This window comes from Leptonychotes weddellii, chromosome 3 (assembly GCF_054177405.1).
Source record: "Leptonychotes weddellii isolate Sample4059 chromosome 3, ASM5417740v2, whole genome shotgun sequence".
NCBI lineage: Eukaryota > Metazoa > Chordata > Mammalia > Carnivora > Phocidae > Leptonychotes > Leptonychotes weddellii.
In genome coordinates, this window is record NC_138371.1 from 176,145,664 (window position 1) to 176,166,280 (window position 20,617).

Genomic DNA, 20,617 nt, shown 5'->3' on the forward strand with positions numbered 1-20,617 from the left:
CAACGAGGGAGCTGATGCCTGACATCTGTCTGTCCGCACTGCCCTCGGGCACAGACCGGCCTCTGCCACGCCCACCGTGCCCTTCACACAGCAGGCCCACGAGATCTCCGGCTCCAGATCAGCCTGCTCGTTGTCCCTCCCAGCCCCTGTGTGGGTGTGCTCATGCCTTTGTTGCTTGACAAGCCGTGGCCGCCCTTCCTGTCACGTCCGTGTGGACAGTAAACAGCTCGAGGTGGCTCTGTGGGCTCCCGTTTCTGTCCTGTCCTCTAGTGTGGACACGTGCCTCGTCCAGCCCCTGGACAGCACAGGGTCCGTAGCTAAGGTCCAAACCGAGGGCCAGCACGAAGGGGAAGGTGACACCCCAGCGCTTACGGCCACCTCGAGATCCCTTCAGCTGCAGTGACAATCGTGGCAAATCCTGCTACTCTGGGTGGTTGTCACTGGAGGGCCACGAGGACATTTCCCCAGCAGCCCTACGGACTGTGGCCTCCCAGGCCGACTGGCTGATACCCATTCCCAGGCCCGGGCGAGGGGCCGGCCAGGCTGTGGAGGGCAGGTGACACTCGGGACTGGCCCAAACCAGCCACAGGACATTCTCACCCCGCATCCGCCTCTCCAGGGCCACGCGTCCTATAGGACCCCCGCCGGGTACAAACACTTCCGTCATATTTATGAAGTGACTGGCCCATCGCAACCATGCAGCGGGTGGGTCGCGGTGGAGAGGCTTGTCTAGCTCCGTGACGGCGTTCCAGCTTTTCCCTCTGCCCGAACCAACAGGGCCACCGAGAGCCCAGAGCTCAGGCCCGTGTCCGTCCTGCGGGGAGGCTGGCCAGGTGGGCACTCACCACCAATTCATCTCTTCTTCCTTAAAATGACTGACATTTCCAGCCTGACGCCAGGACTGGGCTCTGAATTTCTGCCACAGGGCTTGGTCCTGGTCCTCGGCAGCGAATTCCCAGCAGGGCCACGTCTGGGCCTCGCCGGCCCTGCAATCCCCAGACCCCCCAGGTCTCCTGTCCACCCTTGGCAGCGTGACTCAACACTCCGCCGAGCTGTGTCCTTTTGTCCCACGCAGCTCTGTGACCTGTCAGGGAGGGTCCCACTTCTCGGGGAATCTGCATACTGGCCTGCATCCTAACAACTGGGACCACGTCTGTCAACGGGTTCCTCCTGTGGCAAGTGTTGGCCAAACACAGCGTCCCCAAGGGCTTGTGACACTTGCACAGTTGTTTTTGGCAGGGCGAGGGAAATGCCTTCTACCCGCACGCAAGTAGGAATGGGCAGGAATGAGGAAATGGGGTCTGGGAACAGTGCGTCCCACAGCTGCCCGGGGGCCTGGCAGGTCAGCCCTGCGGTCCCCACGCCGCCGGACTGGCTGCCCCGCGGGTTACTCTCTGGAGCGCAGAAGGGCCAGGGAGGGTGAGGTCAAGCCCAGCGCCGAAGGGCTCTGAGGGCAGGAGGGGTCGAGTGCCGGGTCCTGGCCAGCTTGCTCACAGCAGGAGCCTGGAGGGGCCCCCGAGGGAGGGAGGGCAGGCGGATGGTATGTGTCTCCACTTGACATACTTGGTTAAAGAGTTAGTTATTTCACAAGTGCGTAACCGTGCATTTGGCACGAGGGCTGGTTAACTTTGGAATTTGCCTAGAACGCCTAAACCCCTCTAATGAAACCTCAGGGTCCCCGCATTCAGGGGCCGAGACCAACTTCTGCGGGGCGGCCTGGGGTTTGGCTCTGGGGGTGGGGGGCGGGCAGGGCGTGCCTCCTTCCTGAGCGGCAGGCCTCGGGGCCTCGTCCCCAGTAAGGATGGCGCTGCATTTGTGGGATGCCCCAGGCTTCGGAGAATCGACGGGCACCCATGGAGGACAGCGTGCCTGGCCCAGGGGCAGGACGGAGAGGCCAGGCGTGGGAGGCAGCGTCCTGGTCGGCTGGGAGCTCACGCAGCATGGCGATGGCACGAGATCTGTCCTCCTAATGGCAGCTCAGGAACACCCCTTCCTTCCACACCCTGGCCACCCGCCACCGGGACAGAAACCTCAAGCCCATTCAGAGCGAATGGTTGCTGTTCGAATAATTCGAGTCCCTCTAACACCACAAGATCTCTCACGTGGGCATGACGTGGCCCAGGATTGTCGCAGCCTCCCTTTGAGCAAGAGCTCGATGATTTTACATCCTCACGTGGTCAGGAGGCATGAAGCACCAGGTAATTGTTTATAATCTCTGGAAAAGCACAGTCTAAAACCCAGGAACTAAAACTATCTAATCAATTTGGATACATAATTTCAAAGGAAGAAACTGGTTTAGCAAATTGACAACAATAAAAAAAATTGCTAAAAACAAAAAGCCGAAATGACACAAAGCTAAAACTGCGAAAACCCCACCCCCTAATGTCTGCCTAAAGCCCCATTGAGGTCACTTCGGCCCTTGGAGGGGCCGAGGTCACAAGTTGACCCCATGGAGGCCGAGGTCACAGGTTGTCCCCGGGGAGACCAAGGTCACAGGTTGACCCCACGGAGGCCGAGGTCACGGGTTGACTCCACGGAGGCCGAGGTCACAGGTCGAACCCTGGGAGACTGAGGGAGGGGGCTTGCTCCAGGTTGCCCATGATACATGGGCATGGGTTCTGGCCACCCCGAGTCAACAGGCACTTATACTCAAAATCAGAAGCCAGTCTGCTCTGCACCTGCTATGTGAGGCTGCCTTGAGGTCAGAGGGGAATGGGAGCTGAATGGCAGCGCCACCTTCCCCTCCCCTTCCTGAGTAAAATCAGTCATTTCCTCTGCTCTTCTGGGCCGGGGCTTGGACCTGGCCAGTCAGACAAGGCCTGCGGCCAGCACGTGGATAGGTGGGTGTCCAGACACAGCGGCACCACCCACCCACGCAGGCCAGGCCCCGTGAGCAGCTCTGGGTCCTCCCCTGCCTTCTTGGGTCCCCGGAGGGCGCAGGCCCCACGTGGAACGCAGCAAGAGCCCTGCTGTGCAGCAGGGGTGGTGTGCTCAGAGCCCGGCTGCCCCACACCTGCGGAGAACGTACTGACACCTGGGCTGGGGGCGACCCGGCAGCTGGCCTCGCGAGGCGCTCGGACCTGAGCGAGGCCCAGAGTCCGTGCCAGCTCAGTGGGTGCAGCGTTCTTCCACGCCTGGCTCAAATGTGACAGAACCACAAGCAAAAAGTCGCTTTTACTGTATGATCGTTTAAAGTGACATTACTACTACTAAGAAAGATGCATGATGAGCTGAGGAAAAATTGTGCTACCTTTAGGACAAATGGCGAATCAAGAGCTCCTACAAATTGAGAAAAACAGGCAAATCACTTGCAGGAAAAGAACACAAGGTTCTGAACACGTAAAGCTCAGCTTCACTCATTAGTGAGAAAAATATAAACAGAAAGACCAGCCCTCATTCTTCACCATTGATATTGAAAGAGACCAAAAAGTAAAAACACACATCAGCTTAGCAAAGACACGGCGACAGGGCCAATCACCCCGCCAGATCTGCGTCAAAGTGAACGATGCCTGCGGGCCGGGGGCCACAATCCTACTGCTGGGAACCCACCCCGCAGACACACTCTGACCTGTGTGAGGTTTGTCTGCAATAATAAAACACTGGAAATAGCCTGAAGTCCAGCAATGCACTCTGGTTACCCAGGCTGGTGCTCATGGACGCCCGGGCTCTGGACGCGCCGAGCTGGAAGACATCCTGCCCGCGGCGGTGGACAATGAACAGCTACACTCAGCTAGCATGTGTGCAAAACCAAGAGACTGTGCACCTAAGTAGGTCTAAGAATATTCTGGGCGCCCAGCTGCTTGACTGGGAGGCACAGAGACATACCCGCTCCTCACACCTGTGAAAGGGTTATTAGATGTCACGCTGCACGCGCTTTTGCCTATTTAAAAAAACCAGACCTTACTTGCTTAAGAGAGAAAGTTCAGCGGAAAAGGAGCAGAGCTCAGGCCGGCGCTACACCTTCTTAGGATGACGGAAACATTCAAGACCCCTGAAAACCACAGCAAAGCCTGAAGTTACCCAAACCCACAGGACTTGGAGGAAGACAGGAAGGAGACAAACTTACTTTGAACGCATGTAACAAAATCTGGGCTCTTTGTGTACGGAGATCCATATTTACTAACGCAGTCTGCAAGAGAGAGACGGAAAGCACGTCATTCCTGTCACAGGAGACAGGACGGACCTTAGAACTTATGTCATCTCTGAGACACCTCTGGAAAAGGAGATTATTCATGTTTACTAGGTGCTGAAGCAACAACACAGTTCAGTTTTAGTTATTACAGATCTTTTTTTTTGAAGATTTTATTTATTTATTTGACAGAGAGAGACACAGTGAGAGAGGGAACACAAGCCGGGGGAGTGGGAGAGGGAGAAGCAGGCTTCCCACGGAGCAGGGAGCCCGATGCGGGGCTTGATCCCAGGACACTGGGATCATGACCTGAGCCGAAGGCAGACGCTTAACGACTGAGCCACCCAGGCGCCTCTATTACAGATCATTTTAACACTGGCAGGCAAGAAAATGCCTTCACCAAAAAGGCAGAATTCTGTGTCCAAAGGTCTGTCTGCAGCCTCTCCCGGGGATTCCTTCTGCTATGGCACTGAAGGATCACTGATAACATTCGGGGAGTTTTCTGATCGCGATCAGAGAGTTAAACTTCAATTTCAAGTGGACTCCCATTTGGAAACACTGCCCTTACTCTGAAAGTCATTCTGCTTTGCACACCCACACCATCCATCTGATGAACCAGGTGTGCACACAGGAGCAGAGGAAAGTGCCCGGAAACTTGAACTTGTGCACAACAGTGTCGAGCCACGTCTCATCCTTCAGTAGGGTCCCTGGTACTATGCCATGTCCAGAAGGACGAGGGCCCGGGCAACCTGGAGGGGACTCCTGGGATAGCTGGTCACCCTTTGCCTCTGGAAGCAAACCCCCAGTACCCAGGGGCCAGGCCTGTGGAGGCCGACAGGGAGCCTGGGAGCGGGCAGGTTTCTGGCTTTTCAGGGCCAATTATGGGTCCACTTTGCTTGTTGCCAGATATAGATCCAGAGAAAGAACCTCTAAGAGGACATAAGGCCAATGGAAAATTTACCAAAATGCACTTTACAAAATTAAAAAGGAAGACCCTGGAATAGATTTATCTCATTATTAAGTGATATGCATCCAAAAATTTCTTAAAATGGTATTAATTAAAGGAACAGTTCTTAGAGAAATCAGGGGCTCTTTCTCATTGTCCAGGTTAGACTGGGCTGTCATTTGTCCTTTTACTTTCTCTCCCAAGTGCACAGGGGAGCTCTCCAGAGGCCACCAGCACAGTGACATCCCTGCTTGGTGGCCAGGGGTGTCTGCTCATACATTCCTTCTTGTTCAAATTAAACAAAAACAGTTTTTACTGTTCTCAGTTCTGATTAATAATATGGCAAATATCAACATATGTAGCCCCCATGAACAAAAGTTCTTTGGGGTCTTCAGTAATTTTGGAAGTGCAGAGACCCTGAGACCAAAATGTCTGAGACCCACTAAATCAATCACATTCCCAAACAATAAGTTAAGCCTGGAGTCAGAGCCGAGAAGCTGTTTGCAAATAATGGCACTGGATCGAGGTTAACACGGATCCTGTGGCGTGAAAGACACAAACCGGTGTTTTGACCGGCATGCTCTACGTAGTCCCAAACCTACTGTGGGATTACAGCCTCCCCTCCGGGAGTAACTGGGTCATGAGCTGGCTCAGCTGTCTCGGACACGTGACACATACCCCTCTATTCTCTTATGACAACTTCAGAAGCAGGGATGTACACTTACCTAAGTATCTTGGATAAAAATAGTCCTGCGGAAAAAGAAGAAGAAGGGGCAAGAGTTTACTGACATGGTACGAGGCTCCCCAAACAGCCCCCGGTGCAGCTGGGCAGTGGGACCTCGCCTTCCTCCCCAGCAGGCAGAGACAGACACCAGGGAGACAGGTGTCTGAGGAAGGGGGGGGGAGGTTCTCCACAGCTGGCCCAGTAACAGCAGAGGAGAAGCACCCAGAAAGCCACTTTCTGCCATGAAGACCATGGCATGAGGAGAGGAAGTGGGAGGGCAGAGCCCGGGCGGCTGACGCAGGCTCTGCAGAATGATGTTTGCAAAACCGCTGATATGATTAGACCTTCTGGAAGCAGCAACAGTGATGTCATTTAAGGGACCTAGGTGGTGCCGCGTAAAGCGTCTCATAGGATGAGGATGGCCATGGGTATAATCGTCTAGACCCTCGCGGACGCCAGGCTCCTCCCAGAGCTGTGCAGACCTGGGTGGGACCATGAGCACATGAGCACTGATTTGCATCCACTGTACTGGTAAAAGAAATTGGTGTTAGATGAGGTATGGAGGGTGCAAGCTGGGGTCCTTCTGTCCATGAACGCAAATTAAGAGGTCTGCATCGTCCATGTTGGCCGTCCAATACTAGGACCAGTCGTGTTGGCCACAGCAGGGAGCAGCTGGGACTGTCCCCAGGGTCCGTGGCCCCAGCCACAGACGCCAGGCCACGGGCTGGTTAAAGCAGCCCCCACCCGTCCACTGTCGTATCCCACTTAGGGTCCATCACAGAGCAGCTTGGCCGTAGATGCGCCCCCTGATGGAACCGAGCGATGCAGGAGCGGCCCTCACCAGCTGCTGGGTGTCGGCTGCATATGGGTACGAATCTGTGAGGGTAGGTTGTTCCATCCGACCCGCGCCACCACGGCATGGTCGGTTAAACGAGCCCGTTATCAGAGACGGGCAGATGGATGTTCACAACACACTGTGGCGTGTGACCAAGGTCGGGAAGCCAGGACGAGCTCTGGATGGCACATGGTCACCGGAACCACGCCGACCAGGGTTGGCCTTGCCTTTGCAGTGACAGGCAGAGGGGATCCCAGGGCTGCCCACAGGCTGGCCAGCCCCCCAGTTACCACAGCACGGGCAGAGGTGCCAGGGACACTTTGCAAAGACGCCCTCAGATGTGTTTCCAGAAAGTCATGTTCTGGTAAAGATCTGGTTTAAAAAGACTCACAACTCCTTTAAAAGAAAAGTCCTGGTCAGAGCGAGTTTGTTATTTCAGCTCGTGTGACGGTTGTGAGGGCGCCACTGAGGCAGATGTGATGGAGGCCAGCGCTGGTCAGGGTGGGGGCACCCCGCCACCCTCATGTCTTTGTGTGGCTTTCAGTCACCGATGGGTAACGCCCAGACAGGGAAGGCCGGCGAGGAGGGGCGCCCTGACAAAGCCCCCGCAGCCGAGGGCAGGCAGGCAGTGGTATCTTCTGGGTTTAGAGGGACAACAGAGGCCCCAGACTTTGTCACAAAGGGAACGGCTCTGGCTCTGAAGGAAAGATTTAGGATGGGTGCATGATGTGTCCACTCAGAAAACCAAGAATCAGACTGGAAACAATGAGGAACGGTGGGCAGAGAACCCAGTTGTTGTAAGTGGTGGCATTATCACAGCTTTCCAGAAAGCTCTATTATATTTTTCAAAACCATGACTTTACTAGTTATTTGCCATACGTTTTAATAATGAGTTCTATTGTTGTGGAAAAGCATCACTGAGAAAAGACATGTGCACCTCCCTTCAGTTAACCACACCTACGGGAATGTGGGTTCTGAAACCACAGGGCCATAACCTGGTGACAATTTATCCTAATTTGTGCACTAGATTTATTTGGGGTGGGGATGATGCTAATTTGGCTGCTAATCTAGGGCAGAGATGGTTAACCCTGAATAACTACAAAGCTGAGATAAATACACCTAAAACCGCTATGCTTTCTCCCAAGAGAAAGAGACATTTCCAACTGTCCTTCAAAGTTCTGACCAGAGAGGAGGACCTATGGAAATCTCCATGAGTGAAGGGCACCAAACACAGGACCTGGCCCCCACCTGCACCACAAATTGGCCACACATAAACCGTGGCCTGAGGTTTAGGAGCTGGGTTGACTCTCATGAGCATTACCCCATGGGGATCAGACAACCAGATTTAAAACCAGGGATCAGTGACCTACAAACTTACCCTCTTTCTTTTTGACCACATAAGGAGCAAGGCCTGGCATGGGGCTGCATGAGGACTGGGGTGGGGTCAGGAGTAGGGAATAGCCAGGACCACCGGGGTTGGAAATGGGACCATTTGTCACCTGGCAATCATTTTTCTCAGGGGTTTGCTTCTGCTTTACTTAAACAGCTGAAGATAGAAGGGAGTGAGCTAAACTGCAGGCTGCTAAACTGTGAGCTGAAGCTCCCAGAGGGGAAGGACAACATCTATCTGCCCAATACCTGGCCTGGAGCTGACTGTTCCCCTGAATGCCCTCAGGAGCCATTGCCAAACAGGTGAATGAATGATAAATGAATGGAAGAATGAGTGAATGGGTGGATGGATGGATGGGTGGGTGGATGGAAGAGTGGATGGATGGGTAGGTGGATGGATGCATGGAAGAGTGGGTGGATGGGTGGGTGGATGGATGGATGGGTGGGTGGGTGGATGGATGGATGGATGGGTGGACAGATGGAAGAGTGGATGGATGGATGGATGGATGGATGGATGGATGGAAGAGTGGGTGGTTGGGTGGGTGGATGGATGGGTAGGTGGATAGATGGATGGGTGGGTGGATGGACGGGTAGGTGGGTGGATGGATGGATGGGTGGATAGATGGTGGATAGATGGAAGTGTGGATGGATGGGTGGGTGGGTAGATGGAAGAGTGGATGGATGAACGAATGAATAGGCAAACACAGTCCTACAATTTTCACTGACTTAGACAAAGTATTGGATTCTTAATTTTACTTATAACATAGATAAGCACACTGGGAGAAAAATCTAAATCAGTGCTCTTAGCTTGTCTATTTCAAAACTTGGAAGTATCAGTACTATGGTTCCTTAAGCTTCCAAGCTGCCAGTACATTTTTAAAGCTTAGATCCTTCGATTAACTGCCATTTGCCCAGCTTTCCTTCTGCCGTTCACACCAAGGGCCCACCCCCCGGGGGCGATGAGCCATGGTGCATGTGAGACTCAGTTGAGTTGTCACCACTGTTGGCAAGGGTCGTCCGTGAGCGAAGCAGCCCTGTGTGGAGCTCACACCCCATCTACGGGAGAGTGCCTGGTTCCAGGAGGCTCAGCGCGCGGTCTTGGCCGAGAGCCCACCTGCTAGAGCTCATCCCCGTGCAAACAGAGTTGAGGCCTCCAAAAAACGCAGCCTTCCTGTCAGACACCATTCTCCCATGCTCCTGTTCCCTGAGGGTTTATAAACACGGGAACCTATGCCCAAGGACAGGCTCCGTCCACTTTCGTCTAACGTGAGCTGAAACCACAGGACAGTGTTTCCATGAGAGGACCTCCCCTGTCTCTGCTCCTTAATTATGTTGTCACCCAGATTGTCCCTTCACTAAGAAGGGAACTGCAGAAAAGGACAATAGGTGGCTGGTGAAATCCTTGAGAATTACCATTTGTGGGCAGAACCTCCCATCAGCCTCTGCCCTGCATGACCCCTGGGACCCCAGTCTGACTGGCAGGGTCTGTGCCCCCAGGGCCCCCCTCAGGGTAAAAGTCAAGAACAGCATGGAGCTGCCCACCCTCCCCACGGGGCAGTCACCTGTGGGCTGTCGACCTGCCACCCATCTCCTCCCCTATCTCAGGACAGTCCATTCTGGAATTCCAGCTCCAGAAGCACTGATGAGCTGGGCAAGCTCACTCGCCCAGCAGCCTGCCCAGCCCATAGCTCCAGAATCCCCTCCAAGGGCCATCCTGTGCACTTCTTCCCCTGGGCTTCTTCTGAGGCTTGGTGGGGTTTGTGGTGGTCTCTTTACCCGACTCAACAGTCTGAGAGCAGATCTGCCTTCCAAAAATGGGCAAAAACCACACAAGCCTAGTCGGTCAACATGTACATTTATCAAGACAGAAGCATTACCTGGGCTCAGAGTGTGGACTGAGCACAGTCAACCCTGATGTAGCTTCTGAATGGGACCACATGCTGTTGGGAAATTCTAGAACTTGGCAACTGACAGCTCGTAAATACCTTCATGTCCAAATCTCCTTTAACTCTTTGAGCCCCTCAGAGGCAAGTGAGGTCCTTGCAGGGACGCGGTGAACCAGGGGAACCGAGACACCTTTTAGCAGTGATGCTGCGGCTCACCGTGCACACCAATGTCCGAGATTCCTGCCCTCTGACGCATCCGGGGACTTACAGGACGCTCGCGGCCAGCACGGCGGAGACAAGTCCGCATCAGCTGAGCGTGACTCTTATCTAGGACTTCTATCTGGATTTGCCCAATGTGACAGCACTTAAACATTAAACAGTAGAACAGCACCGCGATCTTTCAGTAAATTAAGAATGTATTACTTCCTTTAATAAATAACGGCCTGAAATTTTGCTTCCAAAAATCTTTAAACTATTTAACAAAGCTTGTATGTCACAATAACTTTGCTTATTTACATGATACAAATATAAGGCGTTTTCCATAAGAAAGGGTCAGAAAAACTGACTAATCCTTTGACCTTTGTGTTGTCTTGCTAGCAAACTTGACCTCTAAGGGAAAACTTGTCAAAGTCACGACAACTTGAATTGCTCTTACTGAGGCTTTTTCTTTCCGGCTTTTGCCCTTACCGGAGGAACTCACGACCAAGGTCTCACTGTTTATACGATGGCTCTCAGAGAGATTCCCTGCTATCAGCGGGCAAGCTCAGGCCCCTTGGCCTGCATGGAGAGGCTCAATCCCCAAGGCCATCATCACGCAGTCTGTGCATGTTTCTCTAAGCATGGTTCACACAAAATCCTTCTTTCCTTTCTTTCTCCCAAATTCATCTCCTAAGTCTCCAAACCCGGTGCCTGCTTAAGCATTCCACAAGCCAGAAGGAAACACGGCACCCCTACCCTTGCTGGGCAGCTCCCCAGCCGCTGTCGAGCCCAGAGCACCTCCGGGCCAGCCCTGCAAGGGGGGCAGGCCCCAGAAACACCCCACAAGGCCGCGGTGTTCCTCTTCCTTCCTCAGACACTAAAGTGCATGTTTGTTGTTAGGAATTCCTGTGGGACAAAATCCTGGGCATCATCACCCAGTGGTAGGGCTGAAAGCTGATGCCTGCAGCTGCACACTCCCCCACAGCCCCCAGGACCATCCCCCGGTGCCCAACACACACTGGGGCGACAAGGACAGGGGCCTGAGCCAGTGGGGTCCCAGGGAGTGGCTACAGCCCCCTGAAGAGCTGGGGTCTTGGGGCCCTTTTCATAACCAGTTTCAGAATGAAACATAACCATGTGGGAGTCACCCAGTAGCAGGCAGTGTAGACCCTTCTCACCTCTGAAGGTCAACCGCTTCATGCTGACATGCTGACCTTGGGGCCCAGGGACCTGAGTTTCCATCTGCATCCTCCCAATGAAGAGCTAACTTGCACAAGTCCCCACGTAAATTCCCAGGCCTCAACTTCTCGAGCACCTGGAATGAGGGCCCACCACCACATCCTACGACGCTGTGACCAACACTATTGCAAAGCTTGTTCCTGGTTTAGGAAAGGGAAGTTTAAGTGCATCTTGGTGCCTCTCCAGAGTCACGCAAAATCATGGTGTGCTCGTGAGGTGTTTCGCTGTGCGTCTGGCACAGGAGAAGCATGGTGTGGACGCGGAGCGGCCCAGAGCCTGCAGCCGCGGCAAGCGCTCGGGGCAGACCCAAGGCGATCCTTCCGTCACAAACGGCGGGTTTGCCTTGGAACCTGGGGTCCGCTGCACAGACTCACACCACTGGCCCCTGACAACCGCCAACAGCAACGTCCTAGCAAGTCCCTCCATCTCAGTTGGAAGCATCGTGCTAGAGAGACGTGTGTCCAAATCGGAGGGTCGCCTGGGGGCTGCACCCGAGGCCGCCAGCCATGCCCGCCGTGCTGGGCGGACGCGCCGGCCCGGCCTCAGCAGCCCCCGTGCGGAGACGTGCAGCTGCAGGGGTGGCCCGCACAGGCCTGCCCCCAGGGGCTGGCTGATTCCAGCTGTGACTTCCACAGCGCTGCATGTTCCAAGAAGGGGCCCCCACAACCCGGGTCTAGATGGCAGGTTTGGGGGACAGATGTGGAAAAATGTGTGTTATTACCATGCGCACTAATACCAGGAACAATTCTCAAGTCTGAAAAATGAAGTCTGAGAAAACAAATAATAGAGTCACACATCACTATCTCATCTGAACGATACGTTCGTAATTGGTGTGATCACCTGAAGCAGGCCTGATGTGGTTCCCGAGTTCTTTTGCTTCCAACTCCTGAAAAGGGATAACACTTTCAACGAACTGTACCCTGGCAGGGCCAAAACTTAGAAGCACACACTGGGTCTGCAGGGGGCTCTTGGATGCGCATTGCCAGGCACCGAGCACTGCTGACGTCCGACACCACCCTGAGCCCCGATAGATGCTGCATCACAGAAACAGCCCCTGCTTCCGAACTTAGGGAAGAGGAAAGAGCGGGGTGCCTGCCAGCCGTGCCGGAGCAAAGGGACGGCCTGGGACGTGTTTGGAATGGCCTGGCCCCAGCTACTTGGACTCTCAAGAAACAGGCCGCACCGGACTCAAACAGCATCAGATTCTTAAAAGGCTGTTTTGTTCCTAAATAACAAAGGCAGACGTTCAGTGTTTTCCAAAAATGTCTTTAATTGGTTTTCTGCAGATGTTGAGCCCACTGGCAAGGACGCGACATGCCATCCACAGGGCCTGGTCTGTGATTAGGCTGGAGAGCCCAGTGTAAGTCCCTACAGACTCCTGAGAGTAACACGAATATGGGGCAACAAAGTGGGTTAGCGGGCCTGCTCGTGCTGGGCTCACTGGCCTGTCTACCAGCCTCTGAGCGAAGCAGGAACCAGCTCAGACAAAGCAAGACCAGCCCCTGGGACTGGCTTCCCCAAGGCCTTCCAGGGCCGAAAGCCCAAGAAGGAGAGGGTCCAGGAGGGGAGGCCTCAGTCCACAGGGGTCGGTGGGAGCAGGAGGACCCCAAGGAAGGAGACGGGCTGGGCCTGTGTAGGGTGAGGTGTGCAGGCCACCCCAAGGTCACACAGAGAAGAGTGTGTGTGTAGCTGTGCGTGGGGGGGGGGCAAGGGGGCAGCTAGAGGCTATGGTGGAGGCCCAGCCAGGGTGTCACCTCCCTAGCCAGGGCACCCGCACTGCAGAGGCAAGTCACTGGGGGTAACAAGGTCCCTTCTTCCTTCCTCTCTGCCCTCCTGCTGGGGCCACCCCAACGAGGGGCGACTTGAGGGAGAAGCTTTCCTCTCCATAGGGATGCCTGTCCCCAAGCTGTCCCTAAAGAAGGGGGGTCTCAGGAAGACAGGTGTCCTTGGACCAATGCTGCAGCGCTTTGAAGCTGACCCTCCACCACCACCACCGGGTCCCCCCACACCTGAGAGACAGAGATGGACAGAGACTGGGGAGGGTGGACTCGTGTGAGCTCAAGCACAGGCCAGTGGTCACACACCTACCCTCTGGCCTGTGCTTGAGTGTTGTGAATAGTTTGTAGCTCCAATTAAACGAGGTGATGGGTCAAGAACTAGGGCCTGGAATTTTTCTCGTACCACCAGGCTGCGGCTGGCTGCGAGGGCCAGACTCCCAGGCGCTGTGAGGTATAGAAATGCATCTGTGCGGCAGGTCAGGCGGGGTAAGTCTTTTGTCCAGAACCCTTTCCGGAAGCAAAGCCTGATTACCGAAGTGGCATCCGGCGTCTGGAACCCGCCTGCCTTAAAGGATTTAAGTAGGTGACTCCACTGGGCTGGCCTCCGGTGAGCTTAGGAGAATCTCAGAGACAGCTGGGGTCTTGTGTGGGAAGCTGGACTGAAGACAAGCGAAGGAGAGGGAAATGCCAGGCAGGGAGAGTAACCATGTGAGAGGAAACAGATAAGGAGGGAATCTAACTCCGCCTGAGCCCTGCAGAGGAGGTTTAGTGGTGGCAACAATGGGGAGCCTAGGACACTCCCCCGGGTCCTGAGGAGTGTGGGGGAAGACCATCTGCCCCCAGGAGGGAAGCGGGTGGGTGGCCAGGATGCCTGGGAGTCAGGAAGACCCCCCAGGTCCCCTTCCTTTCCAGCATAGGTGTGTGATAACCCCTGGAACCAGGAAGGGGCCATTGTGCTAGGAGCTACCTGCTGTGAAGGTCACTTCCCTTCCCAGAGAGGAAGATAGGCTAGTCTGGAACAATCCAGATCAGGCAGGAACACCCAGCTTGCAGTCTGAGCTCTAGCAGAAGCCCCCAAATATCGGGAAGTACATTTGCAGCCCAGAGCTGGCTTCAGGTCTGGCTCAAGCCCACCCACCTGGGGGGCAGGGCTGAGCTCCCCCAGTACCTCCCTGGGCTCACTCACCGGTGTGCCCCAGAACCCTGGGAATGGACCAGGAGGGCAGAACTGCCTTCTCCGTCAGCAGGAAATCAGCAAGAAAGCGCAGTGTTACCCCCTCCACCAAAGCCAGAGCCCCGGCCGGTGGTCATGTGTGGCTCCCACTGAGCCACTGAAGACAGGCTGGCCACTTCCAGAGTCCCCCACGGTGGTGAGGGGGACCCCTGTTCCTAGCCTGGCAGCTCCCAGCGTTCCACATGCCCAAGGGCCAAATCCAGACAGCAAGGCAAACAGTCTTCACTACAGTCTACACCAGAACAGGTTAAAATGAAGGGTCTGCAACCCAGCTGACCTTGAGGGAAGACACCATAGTAGCCGGGCTAACCTGGGAAACGGGTAAATGAAGGGAAAGATGCAGGCACTCCTGCAGCTAGGGGCTGGTAAGGACAGAATCCTGGATGGTTATGGATGGCTTTGCTATGAGAGAAGTTGACAAGTCCATGCTGGGCTGGCCGTAGGGATGACAGGCCTAGGAGGCAAGGGCGACTGTGACGTCCCAGACAGGAACGCACCCAGAGAGCACTGGATTGCGTTAAAATCATGGGATTGTGAGCATGCTTTCCTTTTCTTGCCTTTGTAGCAGACATTTGTAAATAAAGTTATCATTAAAACATAAAAGCCATTAAAACCAGAGAGGGGATTAAAGCTCTGGGAAGGACACTGTGGTTAATGCACAGTATGTCCAGGCAACAAGGAAAAGCCAGGTCAGGGCCTTGCCGTCCTGGGTGAGTGCGGCCTGGCTGGGCACGAGCTGGTTGGGGTGGGTGGTAGCCTCGTTGCCCAGAACTCTTGTCACCTGTAAGCCCTATTCCATGGTCTCTGTACAGGGTCTGGGGTGGGGGAGCACCCCGCACCTGCCACACAATCCTGCAGCTGCCTGGTGGCCAGGCACACAGCCCTGCTGCTAGGCCCTCGGCAATCCTCTGCAGGGAATGACTCATGGGGCCACCAGGATTCATCATTAAAGAAACCGGAAAACAGGCCAGAGAAGATCAGCAACCCTGTTCCTTACAGCAACATTGAAACCGTGCTGCTGTGAACTCGGAGGGCAGTGGCCCTGGGGAAAACAACCTTCCCAGAGCGGCCCCATGGCAACAACTTGCCCAAGGAGAACAGCTCGAGGCCGGCCATCCTGTTAAAGCTTGCTTCAGAAAGGGCCAAAAAGGGGTTGTCATGCCCATTGGTGAGAAATACAAGTAAAAATAAAAGCCTATATGGGCCACACAGAACCATCCATTTACTGCATGCAAGGTTTATTTCATCCCAGAATTCTTTAAAAGAAAAATCCCGGTAGAACCAAAAACAGCTGTGAAATCACCCTGACCTCATGGTACAAAGTCCATCCAATTTCCACACTCCCACTTTCCAAAGGCATTTGCCCTGGGACAGATACACAGGCAGGGTCCTATGGGTCCCCTCCGGCAAGAGGGCAGGCTCCTGAGCAGATGCTGAGTCCACACTTGGGCTGTTCCCTGCAGTTGGCTGCCCGACGCCCCACATTCCCCAAGGACATTATTAATAGAAATGTGTCCTGAGCCAGCACAACCAGGCTCCTGGAGTCACCAGCTGCTTCGAAAGAGCACCTTGCTGAAAGGCGCCCCATGTGGGTCGCCCTGGCTGGGCCCCCGACCCCAGCCCTCCTGCCCACCCCTCCCGCATATGTTCTAGTCCTATTCCTGTAGTGGTATTTTGGGACCTGCTGTAGCAAGCAGTTCCAGACTCCACATCTCTCAGTTCCTCTTTCAAGCACACGCTCCATCCGCCTCGAGGAGGATCCAGGGGCTGTGGGCAGCCCACACCTCACTTCCAATCCATGGAGTGGGGAGGGGTAGGAAGCTGTTTGGGCTTTTAAACACTGTATTTCTTTTACATCTTAAAAACGGTAGAGGTGTTGTCTATTGTCTATCTCCTTTAAAGTGGCTGCCTTCAGGGGCGCCTGGGTGGACAGTTGGTTGAGCACCCGACGCTTGGTTTCAGCTAGGGTGGTGATTTCAGGGTCGTGAGATGGAGCCCGGGGTAGGGCTCCGGGCTCAGCTGGGAGTCTGCTTGAGATTCTCTCTCTCTCATAAATAAATCTTTAAATAAATAAATAAAGTGGCTGCCTCCAGAGGCCTGCTGGGGGAAGATAACTGAGGGTCTCAAGAGGACCCACTTACACATCTGCTAACAACCGTGGGAGCCCCTGGAGTCACCAGGAGGAATGGGGCTCAAAAGATGTGGCGCAGGCTTGAGGGTGGGACAGGGGACCCCTATGGCCCTGTGCTTCCTCCATGCCCAAACGGTGTTCAAGGATTCTGGATGTGAGACCTGACCGCAGCAGGGTCCCCCCAACTCGAGTGGCTCACTGCGCAGTGGGGGAAGGGAAGTCTGCGGGGAGCAGCCCCGAGGCTCAGCAGCAATGCGCACGGACCAGGTGTTCCCCGTGCGGCGCTGCGGGGACAGCGCCCCGGGAGCCCTGGCGGCCCCAACGCTCCGCACCACGGTCCCACACAGCCCCGAACCCCAAGGCGCCGCGCGCTCACCGTCTCGGGGTCGTTCTCGAACACCTCCCGGGCCTCCTCCTGGCTGCACAGCTCCTCAATGCACTCCCTCTCCAGGTGGCCCTGCTTGGCCTCCTCGAAGACCTGGTAGGCGCGTCGCTGCCGGGGCCGCAGGAACTGCGCCGCCTCGCGCGCCCGCAGCATCACGGCTGCCCGAACGCGGGCGGGAGGACGGCGCCGGGAGAGAGCGGGGACAGAACGGGGACACGCCGTCAACCCCGCCCCGCACGCGCAGTCCTCGCAGCCGCCTGCCGGGGGATGCTGCGGCAGCGCGCGGGCCCGGGGGGCGCGCGGAGCAGGCACCGGCGCTCCCCTGGCACCTGGGGGCGGCGGGGTCCTTTGGGGCGGGAAGGGGGACTCCCGGCCCGGCCCGCGCCGCGACCCCGCTTGGTACTCACTGTGCGCGGACTCGGAGGCCAGCAGCAGCAACAGGAGCGCGGTGCCCAGGGCGGCGGCGGGCCCGGGCGGCGGCGGCATGGCGGGGCCGGGCCGGGGCGAGCGCGGGGCGAGGGCCGGGGGGACGAGGACCGGGCCGGGAGCGCGCGCGCTCAGAGCACCCGGCAGGCCGTGGCGAGCCGCGGGCGCCGCGGGGCGGTGGCTCCGGTCATCCCGTGCAGGCGGCTCTGAAGGTCACATCCCGGCGGCGGCGGCACCTCGGCGCTCGCGGCCGGGGCCGGGGCGGGGCGCGCGGGCAGGACCGGCCTCGGGGCCGCGCGGGGGCGGGGCGCGCCGGCTCCCACCCGCGCCCGGCGCGGGAGCAGGTTTTCGCCACGAAGACCAGAGGCCCCGGGCGAGCGGGTCCCGCAGACGTGGCTGCTTCGAGCGGTATCTAATCGGGGCTGGGGTAAACGGGAAGAAGAAATAACAGCCAGGTACAAGGTGACCGACCAGGTACCAGACTGAAACCCCGTCCTCGCCCCACCATCGCCACCCCAACCCAAATCTACCGCATCGTTTTTGGATTCTTCATTCTTGAGCACATTTTCTCAAGACTTAAAACCATCAAAGAAAAGCTAAACTGAGGTCACACCCAATCCCAGCGAGGTCCAGGGAGTGAGATGAAATTATTTCCTTTTGTAATCTCTGTTTCCCATAACGATGACATTGAAAACCTTGAGGTTTCCCAGTAGATACTTAAGCTGAAAGCAACATTGTGCTAGTTCCAGAGACCAAGACTTTCTGTCTCTCGTCCGGGATATTTCGCAAAGTCACGGGCAAAACACACACAACCAACCACAACCAAAACATAGCAGCCCACTCACGGGGGGCCGAAGCCGGCAGGGAGCCCAGCGGCGCGGGAGAAGGGCCTGGACACCGCCCTCCGCAGGGCCCCGCTGGGACCTGCCCCCGCACCCCAAATGCGCGGTCATCTTATTTGTGGGCTCAGCGTTGAGAGTCTAGACCTCAGTTTCTCCTCACCTTCTGTAGTGTGGGAATGAAATGTCATTGCTGTGGATTCTTTGAGGTCAAGGTTTGAAGGTGGGGTTAATGAGCATTAATATGTTAAATTCGGGGAGTTGAACTTTGATGAAAGCCCTCTTCAAAGAGCATTAACACTTTAATAGGTAGGTCGTCTGCACCTGTGATCCTCAGCTGCAAAGCTCTCTCTCCCTCCTTGGCCAGCAAGTGATGAAAGCACCCTGCAAGGCCATGGGCTTAGAAAGAACAGTACATTAAATTTCCTGCATGTTGTTCTTAAGGAGAAGCGCTGGTTTCAAAAATCTGGGTGGGGCGATACATTCTCGAGTGTGTATTTACACAGATCTTTAATTAATTAATTGCACTTTTGTTATTTCCTAGGGTTCCAGACCCCTGGCCCATGGACAGATTTCAGGAAGTGTGTGCAATTATTTCTTATTTGTGTGTGTTTGGTGAAGAGAGTTTATAGAGTTCTTGCAATTCTCAGAGTTTGATCCCAGTAAGAGTGAGTGTCACGGCCTCTCTATGTCCCTCTGGGAGGGACACTGGGTGTGGCCTCAGTGCTTCAGGTGACCATGCATTAGCATCATCCGTCCAGGAAGGGGCCTTGACCTGTTAACCTGGACCTCAAGCCCCTCCTCCCTCTTCCCCATTCACCCGTTGTACTGAGTTGGTATCTCAATAACCCCAACACCTCCCATGATGTAGAGACTTGGTTTAATAAAATGTCTTCACACTCACCTGACCATTTTGATCACTGCAGAATGCAGAAAGCAAATGCAGGGGGCAAGGGAAGTGGCTGACCCAAGCTAACTCTGTTACCAATGCAGAAAACTCCCACTAAGGCAGAAACAGAAAATAGATAAGAAACAATTTGGATAATGACTTCCAAAGCTGGAAAGAGTTGTCAGACACTCTATTATATACCCTGAAATAACGATGATGAAGTAGAGAGCTCACCTCCACAAGAGGAAGTTAGACCCAGGGCCATAGATGCTCTGTGTGGACTATCAACCCTCTGTGGTCAGAGAAGGAAAGCCAGTGGCTTCTCTAGCCAGGGACAAAATGGGATGAAAGTGTGAAGTGGGGTCAAAGTGGGGGTATAGGAAACGACGTATTTGTAGGGAAATGAAAGTTCTGCCTTCTCCCTTCTGCCATCTCATCTGTAGGTGATGATGATTTCAAGGCACTAAGACCATTCCCTTATGTATCCACTCAATAAACTGAGTTGAGTACTTGCCATTTTGTCTTAAAAGGCAGTGTGCTGGGTGCTGACCAAATCAATCATATTAGGGTTTCTTTGTTTTTAAAGCAGCTTCATTGAGGCATGGGGAAATATAAGCTGCATAAGTTTTGACATATCTATGATGCACGGGTGTATCTGTCAAACCACCCCCACGATCAAGATAAGAGCATACCCATCACTTAAAAACATTTCCTGGTGCTCTTTGGTAATTCCATCCTCCTGAGTGTCCCGGCCCCACCCTCACCTCCATTCCCAGGCAAAATCACTGGCTCACTCTCTGTCACTATAGAAAAGTTTGCATTTTCTGGAATTTTACATAAAAGGAATCATACAGTACGTGCTTTTTGTCTGGCTTTTCACTAGGCATTTTTATTCTCAGATTCACCTACATTGTTGCCTGTATCAATAGTTTATTCCTTTTTTTTTTTTTTGGTAGTATTCCCTTGTATGGATATGCCACAGTTTGCTTAGAACCTGCCGGCTGCTGGACATTGGCTCGTTTCCAGTTATTGATTATTACCAATAAGGCGGCTGTGAGCATTTGTGTATAAGTTACTGTATGCACATAAGCTTTTTATTTCTCTTGAGGAAATATGGAGGATGTGACATTGGACTAACTTTTTAAGAAACTGACAAACTTTGTCAAAGTGAATTACCATTTTATGTTTCCACCCATATTTATGTGGGGGTTTCAGTTGCTCCATATCCCATGCACACTTGCCATGGTTAGTCTTTTTAATTTTAGCCATCCTAGCAGGTCTGCAGTGGTATTCCCTTGTGACGTGAATTTGCATTTTTCTAATAACTAATGATGTTGAGCAAATTTTAACGTGCTTATTGCCATCCAAATATATTCTTTGGTGAAATGTCCATTTAAATTTTATTATCTTTTGTTTTTTACTTTGTTTTTCCAATTATTGACTTATTTTTCTGAGTTTTAAGAGTTGTTTAAATCTTCTGGACACAAGTCCTGTGTCAGACTGTGATTTGCAAACATTTATTCCAGTCTGTGACTTGGTTTTTCATTCTATTAAACAATGAAACTCTGCTCTTTCTCTTCTTAATTTTG

The 20,617-nt window shown here is 54.3% G+C and overlaps 1 protein-coding gene across 1 annotated transcript in view; it reads right to left on the minus strand.

The window, feature by feature from the left end:
• GAS6 (growth arrest specific 6) overlaps positions 1-17,437 on the minus strand; it is a 34,465-nt gene extending 17,028 nt beyond the window's left edge. The window contains exons 1-4 of the mRNA XM_081815245.1: positions 17,282-17,437; positions 16,866-17,032; positions 5,801-5,825; positions 4,067-4,129 (exon numbers count right to left, since the gene is read on the minus strand). Coding sequence (XP_081671371.1) covers positions 4,067-4,129; positions 5,801-5,825; positions 16,866-17,032; positions 17,282-17,360 — 334 coding nt within the window. The 5' untranslated portion in view covers positions 17,361-17,437. The remainder of the gene's footprint in view (positions 1-4,066; positions 4,130-5,800; positions 5,826-16,865; positions 17,033-17,281) is intronic.
• Between the last annotated feature and the right edge of the window lie 3,180 nt (positions 17,438-20,617).